This window comes from Ixodes scapularis, unplaced genomic scaffold (assembly GCF_016920785.2).
Source record: "Ixodes scapularis isolate PalLabHiFi unplaced genomic scaffold, ASM1692078v2 PGA_scaffold3__209_contigs__length_174095766, whole genome shotgun sequence".
Taxonomy (NCBI): Eukaryota; Metazoa; Arthropoda; class Arachnida; order Ixodida; family Ixodidae; genus Ixodes; species Ixodes scapularis.
Window position 1 is genome coordinate 91354007 of NW_024609868.1, and position 12396 is coordinate 91366402.

Genomic DNA, 12396 nt, shown 5'->3' on the forward strand with positions numbered 1-12396 from the left:
ACTACTGCAAACAGAGCAAGATAAGGAATCACAGTAAGGCATTGGCAAATGCACTCAGTTCAGAATTAAGTAATTCAAAAATAAAATTTAGTACATTGAAATAGGCATGGTTCAACGTCTTTTGAAGGAGCTACATAACAAAATGAAAGTACAGTGCAATCCACTTATGATATACCACATGTAACGATGTACTGCTTATAACGATCAGTTGCTAGAGTTTCTAGTCCAGATACAACAATGAGGGTGCAACTTTTATTAAAAAAAGTAAAAGAAAAAATGAGAGTCAATAAGCAACCTAATCCGGAAACAAATAGGCAGAGTCCTAGTCAAGATGTCAAGGTAGCTTGTTTCAGTCTGGTAATCTCTATATTTGCATCCTTACTATGTCAAACTTTTTCTTGGAAAAGTTCTACTCTTGCCTACTGATACAAAGTGTGATATTCTGATCTTTGGCGTGCTAGTCTACTTGTCTCTTTCAATTTAGGTTTCGGTAGAACCGTTTGCATTTGGTATACATGAATACCAAGACTGAAAATGGTTTGCCTGCCAGAATAGATGCCAGAAAGGGCTCACCTCATTTCAGAAAAATGATCTCTGGAAATTACCGGCTCCAGGCCTAGTGCTAGTGACCCATTGCCAAAACATTGTCCTAATTTAGAGCGTTTAAAGCTTTGCCTCCCGCATCACTTCGTTGACATCATGATTGGCTTCACAGTCGCAATTGAAACAAATGTGAATACATACTCAGTTGTTGACTTCTTTGTACCAACAGCATCACAAAACAGCAACCATAATGCAATATATGCACCTTATCTCGTGCCTTGCCACACTAGATTTGCAAAGCGCACGTGCCATCACAGTCACCGCTTCCTGGTGCTCCCAGTATGAAGTGGTCGTTAATCACGTTCACATTCATATGGACTTCGATTGTGCTAACAATAGGAGTAAACTCTTTACTCAAGCGGCTATATTGGAGGTTTTCACACATTGTTATCAGCATGAGCTGTCACTAAAGCAACTTACCGTCTGCAACGAACGGCAGTTTTGAAAATTCGAGAGGAACCCGGAGGATGCTCTTCGTCATCACATGCTCAGCCTCAAAACGCACTACTATGGCCGACGGCAAATACTATCTATGCAGAGCACAAGTCTGTCTGCTTCTTGCACATGGACTGTAATGATGCCAGAACAACTTGTTACAGAAAGAATAAACAAAGAGGACGGACAAGGACAGACATGTCCGTCCTTGTCCGTCTTTTTTGTTTATTCTTTCTGTAACAAGTCATCAAAAACGAACGCACTCACATTCAACTATGCCAGAACACTGAGCTCTTATTGGCTGACTGAAAAAAATAGTGGGTGGACCTCAAGGCATCTAGCATTGAGGTCTACCCACTATCCTACCAATCAGAGCTCGGCGTCGTTCTGACGTCACCGCAACTCCTGCGCAAGAACAGACAACTTGCTCTCCTCATAGGTTCATCCGTTACGCTGCTGCCAGCATGCATGTGAACTGTGAGCGTTTCGTAGGAGAGGTTGTCTCTTTAGGGGGTGTTCTGGCCAGGAGTTTACCCTGGGGCTTGTCTGGGGCGTCCTGGCAGAAGCACCGGATCCAGACGGACTCCGGGTACTCCGTGGCGCCCCACCACTCTGGCGTGTACCCGATCCACGAGCCCCTGTACGACGCCTGGAAGAAGGTGTGGAACATCCGGGTGACCAGCACCGAGGAGTACCCGCACCTGCGCCCGGCCAGGCTGCGCAGGGGCTTCGTGCACCGCAACGTCATGGTGGGTGGGAAACCCCCCTCGCCCTCTTGCCACGTTTCGCAGCAGAGGTGGCACCCATCCCCTACTGTTACTGCGTTGCTACATTGGTTTTACTCTCGTCCAGGAACAAAATTAATTTTCTTAAAGTGATAACTTCAAGGAGCTTGTGTTGCAGAGAAGCCGTTGTCGTCATTGGTGGGACGGTAAATTATGATTGGTCGATAAGGTCATGACAATACAGCCACATCTCCTCGCCGGAAATTTCTAACAACCCACAATGTTCACGTGAAATATGACATTACGTGTGAAATGAAAGTGATTAAAAGATGACATGCTATGCGAATTAAAGGTCGCCACATGTCTCAAATGATTTCTTTTTATAAAGTAATTCATTTGCCTTAAGGGGAGACACCCCCTGGGAGGGTCAACTTCTGAACCCTTGGCTTAAAATTAATGAAATTTACAGGGTAGGCTGGTGGTCATGCTAGAGGGAGCATAACAAAATTTTAGGTCTGTCGGTTAATTGGGAAGGAAATTAGGGCAGCTTCTATCAGCAACACCCCTACACTGTTTAGTTAATCTATCGTCAGAAAACTATCACAATATTAAAGATTTTTATTCGCTAGATATGTAGCAGAATGCCTAGGAGGTGTGCCTATGGAAAGGTTTTTGTAAAAAAAAATTGATTTCTATCAATTTTCTCTTCTGCGAAATTGGTCAAGTTTTTGGTCTTCTGTGTCTCCGACAAAATGTCAACATTTTTTATAAAAGACATCCGTAAAGTGACAAACAAACTCCATAGACGTATTCCTTATTAAATTTCAGTCAGGAAAAGTGAAGAACGAGCCTTGCCTGTATTTTCATTTTCAAACGATAGATTGACTAAAATGGAATTTTTACAAAAAAGTGGAACGGAGAAAAATGTGTTTAAAGTGCTCCAAACCCTACCTTTCCTTTAGCTTTGGTGGACAGAAAATAATTTATAAAAAATTAACTATGCAGTGTAAACTAGTGAAAATTTCTGGGAATACTCTCTGGATGTAGATGGATGTAAATATGTAATTTTTCAAAATCAATGTTTTTTGAAGAATATTTTTTTCTCCGGGTAGTGTCCCCCCTTAAAGAAAAAGTTCGAAGAATTCGAGGCAGAAAAGGGATTCGAACCCATGACCCTTGGGTTGCGAGTCAGACACGTTACCGACTACGCCAGGCAGACACTCTTGCGCGGCTTGGGAACAAGCTGGGGTTTATGTGTTTAGTTATCGCATTCAACCCTTAAAGGCGAAGCTTAAGCATCTTCCTGTAATCTTTTTCCCACCAACTAACATTTTTTTAAGATAAGTGTAACACGCAATCACCTCCAAGTAGAATGCTGCAAAAGAAAAAAAGAACCCCTGAATAATAGAGCAAAAACAAAGTGTGTGACCGATCGTAGACAGTTTTGATAGAAAGGGTATGTAAGAACTTGCACGAGAGTTCTATTGCTTGCATTTTTATTTAAAGGGACCATGAAATAAATTTTGGATAGGGGTAAATTTTAAAGGATTTCAATCACACTAAGTGCTTATGGTTTAGTGCGGCGCTTCTCAAAGGGAGGTTCGTGGACCCTTTGAGGTCCCTGCAGGCCTTCTTGGGGTCCCTGAACCCCTTGACCGTCAGTCAAGCCAATCAATAAAACTTTTTTTTATGATGATGGCTGTCCCAGGAAGCTAAATACACCAAGCAATGTGTGTTGAGTGTGTACAGTTGATTATTCTCCGTTTCAAAACTTCAAACTTGGTTTGCATGCCTTTAGTTTTCTTCATTTACTTTTTTGTTATTGTAATTATCCAATACCACCCTTCCTCCCCTATGGGTAGGGTCCCCCATCACTTCCGCTGATCCAGAAGGGGTCCCCCTAAACATCGGGGTTGAGGGCCACTGGTTTAGTGGATCAAATTAAAGCTACTAGCGCACGATGGTAGAGAGCCGAAAGCCTGCTTTTAGGTGTGAAATATTTCAAATAAGAGCAGACTATTTCTTATTTTTTCTCTTGCGGAAAGCTCTGCTTTTTCACTTTGATGAATCCGCAGTTCTCAAGCAGTCAGCTGAACCTAGCTCACGTATGGGACACAAGCATTGTGTCACTTGTACGTATGAACTCATTAACAATCAGTCTGTTGACAAATATTGGGTTATTGGGATCCGCATTCGGGGCCAGCGACATCGCGAGTTTCAATCCCATCTACTTATCATCACTTGCGAATGACAAGTTCAACGATGTTGTAGTGGTCAAGGATGGCCACTACATTTTGGTGACAAGGATGTGATTGATACCGTTGATTTTCCGCCAGTGTTCCGTGTTCTGGGACATCGTACAAGGGGCTCCCGTTCGGTGTGAAACTTAGCAAGAAAGCCGTTTTCAATGTTATAAACTGTCGTTCCTTGGCCATAGTATGTCTGTAAGGGGCCCACTCCTCTTCCATCAAAGATAGACACTGTTTTAAATTTCTATAGTCAGTTACAGGTTAAGAAGGTAGCGGCAAATGCCCCTCAAAGGGAATCAGATATCCCTCCGCCACCTCCGCATCCAGTATCGTCCCACCGTTTCCGTGACGTCGCGGCCAACGCGCGAGGAGGGTCTTGCCTTTCTGTACATATTTGCTTTATCTTTCGACTTTGACTTAGCATTGTGGAAGCCACGAGAAGGAGATTAGAGTTCTCTCCCACCGACGGAAGCAAATACAACTTTCGGGGATTAGCTTCCCCCCCGATGGATACAAAGACTGCTTTCAGGGGCTCGGTTCCCTCTCCAATGAATACAAAGGTCGCTTTCTTAAAAAGTGGGATCGGAGACAAGTGGGAATCCACTGAAACGGAACAAGGAGCATTTCCAGTGAACTCTTCTTTCGACTGCGGAGAGATTTGAAACAGGCGCATCACACTTGTGGGAGGAGCTTCTCCTACCTTTTTGACTTGTAACCGACTTTAGCACCATCTGGATTCCTGATGGCATACTACATCTGTGCGTAAAAAGCTCGGCAAAGGCAACAAACGCCATCAAGATTGGTTTGATATTACTTTTATTTCTGTCAATGAAAGCAAAATTAATCAGAGTGGCCAGTCATAGAATGCCGACCACATAGGAAAGAAGGCTGGGAGGGCCGTCTCTGTAGGTCGACATATATCGACAAGTGCAGCCGATGCAAGGAACATGGACAGCTAACCCTGCCAACTCCAGACAGCTGGGAGATCTTCCGGGCGAAATAAGATGTCACGATCACATGATTTCCCATTTTGCTTCTGAGTTAAGGAGGAAGAATTTGGAAAATAATTTCATGATCCCTTTAGGCAAAAACACCGTTGCCATGATGAGGGCTCTTTCTGCTTGCAAAAGGTTTGTTGCACTGTGCTACTTCAAGCATGAATAGAAAAATATTTGAAATAAGATAAAAAATGCACAAACAAAAATGAGATACTCTGGTCTTTGCCAAACCCTCTATACAAAGAAATATTAATGAATGTTCTAGCTAAGCTAGTAAAGACACAAAGTCTGAGAACTACCATGGTTCTTCCTCTTTTTCGTTCTTCCTCTATATTTGGTTGGCCATTGTAGTATTTTTCTTTAATGATAAAGATAGTGCAGCTGCAGTCCGCATGACAGGAGAGTGCAGAGCAAGTCGCCACTATCTTGATTCAGAGGAGCTTGAAGCCGAAACTATGTTTTTGACAAGATCAAGATTATTTCCCACATCTTGTATGTGTTCAAATTTAGTTTTCCTTTGTACCTTGGAGCTATGTTTCCCCCCACAATATGAGCAATTTTTCATGATACAGCAACACTGGGCCACAAACCAGTGTTGCCAGCAACACTGGGCCACAACAAATGAGCCACAAACGTCAGGTTTACGCACGTACGGCACTATACATCACAAAGATGGAAGACAGGTGGTCCTTCCGTTGTTGCACTTTCTTTTGCCTTTAGTAACATCCCTCCCCGAAGTTCAGACACAGTTTTTGCAGGTCAACATTCGGAGCACCCTTCCCTACTTTGGGGGGATTCTTTGTTTCATTTCCTTTTCTTATTATATTCAAGAAGAGCTGAACCACGCATGTGGTTTAAACTTGCCGACAAATTTACATGTAATATATAGATCTTTGTGTGCATTTACTACATAGCCTTTTCGGACTGATGTTCGTCACCGTTTCACGAGGTAATATCACTCCACTGAAATCCTCTTAGCTTTATTGCGCTGACAGCTTTTAATGCAAAAGCATTAACTGTCCCATGGAGCGAACTGACGTCATCAGCTTTGAAGCCGCGCCAAACGGCTCCTTCCCCTGTCCCAATGGAGCGAAGCCTGTCTTCTGTAGCAGAAATCTGATGGATAGGCTTCCATTGGCTGGCGCGCATCATCCAGGAACAAGGCTCCCATTGGCTCTCGCATGGCGTAGTTAAAAAGTCCGAGGACACCTAGGCACTTCTTATGAGTTGTGAATGCGAAAGCATGAATGTCATTCTTCGCTCCCTTAGTTCGTCTGCGGCATAGTGGCATAGACGGCCACGTTTCCCCGGCTGACGGCCGAGTGCGCGCTTTCGTGAAGGGGTAGCGTCGGACTGAGCACGGCCGTGCAGCCTCCCCGGAGCTTGCCTGAGCGGGCTCTGCCGCCAGGCCCGCACCACTGCACCGCTCTTACCAGCGGCCGGGCCACTACGTGCGTTGCGCTGCCATGGAGAGGGCTTCTCTGGTGGGTTTTTTTTTTTGGAAGTACGCCGCACAAGAGCCAATGGGAGCCTCATTCGTTGATGACGTGCACCAGTCAATGGGAGCATAATCCATCAGAAATTATTTCGCTCCCTTAGTTAAGGGGATTTTAGGTGCCGTTTGGCCAACGCTTGGCGTGGTTTCAAAGCTGATGACGTCAGTTCGCTGCATGAGACAGTTAATGCTTTCACATTAAAAAAACGCCACCAGAGAAGCCTTCTTCATGGCGGCGCAGCGCACACAGTGGCCCGGCTGCTGGTAAGGGGTAAGACCTGGCCGCACAGCCCGCTCGGCCAAGCTCTGGAAAGGCTGCACGGCCGACCTCAGCACAGCGCAGCCACTTCATGAGAGCACTCTCTCGGCCATTGGCCGCTACCTCGGCAGTTGCAAAAGATGGCAGATGAACTAAGGGAGCGGAAGAACGACATTCATGCTTTCGCATTCACAACTCGTAAGAAGTGCTTACCGTAGAATACCGTGCATCTTCCCATTCCACACTAAGCGCCCATTACCAAATTTGTAAGTTCTGAGAAAATACGCACCATACATTTACATGTAAAATTGATGACCAAACAAGCGCCCACCCCCTATTTTTCTGCGATTATCTCTCAATTTTGAGTGGGCGCTTGCCCGGTATTTTACGGAAGGTGTCCTCGGACTTTTTACTGAGAAGTCCCTGTTCCTGTTTCAGTCTGTTTAAGTAAGAAAGTGCATTCAAAACCGTCCCCTAGCAATCTATCGATTGATAGTAGATTTCTGGTAATAACTTTGGACACATAAGAGATATCGGACCTTTGACTAATTATATTGGCAGAAAAAGAAAGGACCAGTTGGTCAGATGTCAATTAGCTGTCCTACTCAAAGTGAAAGCATTCATTTCCTAGACTTTTATTTTTAATGTGGCTTCCGCAATGTTTGCAGGTCCTTCCACGGCAGACGTGCGGCCTCTACACTCACACCATATTTTTGGAGAGGTACCCGGGGGGCAGAGAGAAGCTGGACAGGAGCATTCACGGGGGAGACCTCTTCCACCTGTTCGTCTACAACCCGGTAAGCCCATGGCGGGCACAGCCCGCAGGGTGAAGCGTTCTACTGCGGTATTCTCCGAAAGCGCACGAGACTCTGCCGCTAAACTTGGAAGCATCCTCTTTGGACATTCCTTTCCTCAAAGACAGGCACTGTCAAGCTTTTCAACCTCAAGGAGCCCCTTCTGGTTTCGACGTTGATGCAGTAAAGGGGGACAGGAGGCTACAGACTTTGTAAGCAGTAATTTACATGGTAGCAAGTGTTTGGCTCATAATTATGCATCAATGAATGGCTCGGGCCTGCTAAAATTGTGCTTTAGCTGGGAAAATACTCTAAATAAAGGCAGATAAGGTAAAAAAAAAAATTTGGGAGCTTGAGGAACAAATGAGGATACTGTGGGACACCTCTGGGTTCCTACAAACCTTGTTTGAGAACCCATGCTCAAAGGGACTGGGATAGAGATTTGCCTGTTATGAAACCATTTTAGTGGAGAAGCCATGCTGCCATCCCTAGGGACTCCGGGCTTGCTCCCCTAAACTTATGTTTTAGTTTTGTGGTAATCTAGATGCTCAGTAGCTCCAAGTTGCCTTGACGCCTGTTTACACATAGAGTGCAGTGCTAACTGTTCTGTGTGTTGATAGCCCCATCCGTCCCTGGGCTTAGAGGTGGGACTTGACATACGGAGCACCGTACGAACCAGTCCGCCAATCCGAAGCAATGTATCGGCTGGCCTCAAAAAATGCTACCACCTCTATGACTGGGTTTGACTGTGCTTGTGTAAGCGAAGTGGCTGCTGTCCTGGTGGCTTCTTACCTGATCTTACGATGGTCCACAAAATGTTTTAGGATTTGCAAGAAATAAACATTTTTGGAAAATGAAAAAAAGAAAAAAAAACATTGTAAAATGCAAAACCTCCCCTGGCCACGATTGCTGTTTGTCATTGCCTTGGATATTCTGAAAATGGCTAGATCGTTGCTTTGATAGAGTCATGAAAAATATGTTTCGTGGGTGTTGCAATGAAACACCATAAAAAAATTTTTTCAAGGATCTAAAATTAAAAAAATGCTTGTTGTTGTCTACATAATGGCACGTGATAAAAGAGAAAAAAAAAAAAGAAACAGGCAAAAAGGGTTTTGGTGGAAAGCAGAGCACAGAGTGTTGACGTGTGCTCACGTAGAAGAAAGTGGTTTTTCACAATGAAATTGTTTTCACTGTTTCTGACACCATCTTGATGCATTTGAGACCGTAAAAATAAATCACAATCGGGGGTGTCAGGGCCCCTTTAGATATGCAGACTTTAAACCATAAGGCTTGCTCACTGAGCCACTGTTCACCAAGTCACTGTGGAAGGTACCGAATTCTCCTCCACATTCAGATCAACATCTTCATGACGCACCTGTCCAACTACGGCAATGACCGTCTCTCGCTGTACACCTTTGAGACGGTGCTCAAGTTTGTCAAGTGCTGGACGAACCTCAAGCTGAGCACCATCCCGCCCCTCCAGCTGGCCGAGAAGTACTTCCAGATGTACCCGGACGAGACAGACCCCATCTGGATGGTGAGGGAGGCAGGATGGATGAAAACCATAAAACAAATCAATTCTTTTTTTTTTTTACATATTGTTAGTTATGAGGTCAAAGCAAGTTGGTAGGCATGTTAGAAGTAAAAGCAGCCTCAAGTATTTAAAATAGCATAAGGAAAAGTAGACACATTTATATTGTTTACAACATTTGTTGATGGATAGTTCCTAACAAATGCAGTGTTTAACTGATGAGGCATAAGGAATTTGTTGTGTTTCATTCTAGTGCCATTATCAGAGTTTGTGAATATCTATAAAGTAATTGACTACATTTGTTTCTTCTGCTTCCAGAACCCGTGCGAAGACAAGCGTCACCTATCAATCTGGTCATCTAGCAAGTCATGCGAACAGCTGCCAAAATTTCTAGTCATTGGGCCCCAAAAGACAGGTGAGTGAATAAAAATACCCCTTCCATAGCAGCTCAGTCTTCTTCGATGCACTTTTAAACTAAAATAAGGTGTTTATAGTCTTGTGTGAAACAGCTTCATTGTCTTTGTTCCCATGTGCATCAGTAGCATCGCCGAAGTTTTGATATGCATACCTATAAGGAAGAAGCAAGATTAATATTACCATGTTGCTAGCAGCAAGCAGATTTTTGAAAGAAGTTGTATCATGTTTCACTTCTTGTTCTGGTTAGTCCGCAGTGTTATTGTAGATTGCTCACTAAAATCGTGAGCAATTTTTCCCGCTGAACCCGCACGGTAGCTGTTTTTACCTTTTGCTTGGTTGTGACCAAAAGTGGAATTACCTCGCTTAGGTAATTCTTTTCGACTATTGTCTACCTACGACACGACCATCAGCTTTCAGTTACTTATTTCAGTTGCATTCCTTCTTTTAGAATCAAATGTCTCTGGATTTCTTACCTTTAAAGCAGAAGGCGTAGCATAGACCAAATCTCGAGATAAGAAAACGAAAAGTAAAACAGCACCAAAATAACAATGGAGGTCAAAGACGAAAAAGTGCGCAAAGTGTACAAACAGAGTTTTAAAATTTCTCTAGTCATCTGTTGACTGTGCCATCTTAAGATAATCGTTTTATCAAGAACGGGTTTGCAACCGCACCTATCAGTGTACTGACAAGTTGCCTGCTGGCGATGATCTAATCGATAGAGCATGCTCTCTTCACCTCTCGTTCACACATCTGCCGGTCTGTCCGATGTAAACATTGCCACATCAAATTGTCCTGTGGCAATGTTTACGTCGGACAGGCCGGCAGATGTAAACATGCAAGTCCCACTGGCTGCGACACGTCATATCAGATGCTTCGTCACAAAAGCCGGCAGGGCTGCTCGAGGTCAAAGCGGATGCGCCTCATAAAAAATAAAACACAAAGAAAAGCACAGCAACACAGATGTATTGTCACAGAAGCCGGTGGGCCACTCAAGGTCAAAGCGGACGTGCCTCATAAACAAAATGCAAAGAAAAGCACTGCAATGCAGATGCATTGTCACGGAAGCCGTGGAGCTGCGCAGTAGGGGAACGTGATGTCACCTCCAGAGCACCTTTTGAAAAAGGAAGATATGGTGCGCTGCTTGTTGGAGTGCTTTCGCGTTCCTACACACAAGCAGTCTTGAAGGGGTACTGACAGGGTATTTATGCCCACCAAGGTTTTGATTTGTACATGACATATGAGAGCCCAACTACCCAGAAAACAATTTGCGGCTCGAAATTTGTTTTCTTTCTGCCCAGAAACCGCCGATCGAGGTCTGGCCAGCTTGAGTCGCGCTCACTCTCTTCTCCCTGGTCACGTGCTGTTTTCTATGGTTTAGACACCACCACTAAATATAATACAAGTCGCAGGTCATCGAGGGCATGCACAATATTAAAAATAGGAAAGAAACATGAGACCCATTTATTGTGGCTGCTAAAAAGCTGCAAAAGGGTTGATTGGGAAAAAAAAAAAAAAAAAAAGTATCACAGGCTACGGGACTTTTGTCAAATTTCTCCTCCCCTATGTTTCTTCCTCCTCCCCAGTCCCGTTTCGGTTTCGAACAGTTGTGTTTCTTTACTAAAAATATATGAGAAGCTGTAGCAAAATATTGATTGGGTAGTCTTCTGACACCGTAATATATCATTGTTTTTTTTGGCGCTGTTTTACTTTTAGTTGAACACTTGTTTTTGATTCGACCTGAAATGATGAAAGCGACCTGTCACGAGTGCAGTCTGCGATGGGGGCCCCTTTTCTATGTGTTTCAGGCACAACAGCACTGTACACGTTTCTCACCCTTCATCCCACTATTGCAAGCAACCACCCCAGCCCTGACACTTTCGAAGAAGTGCAGTTCTTCAATGGCAAGAACTACTACCGGGGCCTCGACTGGTGAGTGTTTTTCAGCATTGAAAGAGCACTAGCATACCAAAGGAACGGCAAGCAATGGGCTCGCACATATAGTCCTCCAAAATTTTGTGTTTGCCTTCTGTGTTTTCATTGCGGGTGCAGAGCGCAATACTGTTAGCACAAACAAGTGTTCAATGGTTTTCCTGTTTCTCTTTTGGGATTTAATCGCTGGCATCAGAACCGGCACTCCACGTTTGTCATGTGACTACGCTCTGCCCAACTGGGAGGTCTTTTTACATGCTCCGGTGGCTCGTAGCATCCGATTTGCTCCATCATAAGGTTCGTCGTAAGGTGGGACAGAGTGTAGTGTCACGAAGGGTGCTTCTTCGGGGCTCCAACCTAGGCAATAGAATTTTGGGCTCATCAGTAACCCGATGTAGTAGAATGCAAAAAAGCTCCGCTGTCGTATTCACACTGTTTGTTTCGCATGGTGCGCAACCATTGCATTTTGTCCCAACGCATGCCATTTTGTCTTTTTCGTACGAAGAAACAAACTTCAACTTGGAAAGTGGAGGCATATTTTTTCTAACCCTGTAAATTGATTTCGTCCGCTTCAGATTTGGGGAGAGGTATATAGATTTTAAGTAAAGGTGTGCGAATACTCGAATATACAAATTTGAATCGAATAGCAAGTCCCCGAATAATTCGATTCGCGAATCGAATTCCTAGTATTCGGTCACTCGAATATTCATTACATTCGGCCAAAGACGCGCGGTCGGTGCGGAGCTGACAAAAGAGCCGTTTTATCTTCCTATGTTAGCGCCGTGATGTTTGACAGACCATGCGATTAACCTCTTGGTCCTACCATTCCACAAAAATCTAATCATGTTAGAAAAAAAGAAAAGTAACGAACGCCACAAACTTCATAGCACACAGATTTACTCATGATCGTGACGCAATCTAACCTTGAGTCACAACCGAAACATCCCGATTGCGCCGCTTC

The 12396-nt window shown here is 44.2% G+C and overlaps 1 protein-coding gene across 1 annotated transcript in view; it reads left to right on the forward strand.

The window, feature by feature from the left end:
* The window catches only part of LOC120847479 (bifunctional heparan sulfate N-deacetylase/N-sulfotransferase), a 78015-nt gene that overhangs the window by 39141 nt on the left and 26478 nt on the right, over positions 1 to 12396 (forward strand). The window contains exons 10-14 of the mRNA XM_040219264.3: positions 1602 to 1787; positions 7433 to 7561; positions 8913 to 9095; positions 9408 to 9504; positions 11312 to 11435. Of these exons, the coding sequence (XP_040075198.2) occupies positions 1602 to 1787; positions 7433 to 7561; positions 8913 to 9095; positions 9408 to 9504; positions 11312 to 11435 (719 nt within the window). The remainder of the gene's footprint in view (positions 1 to 1601; positions 1788 to 7432; positions 7562 to 8912; positions 9096 to 9407; positions 9505 to 11311; positions 11436 to 12396) is intronic.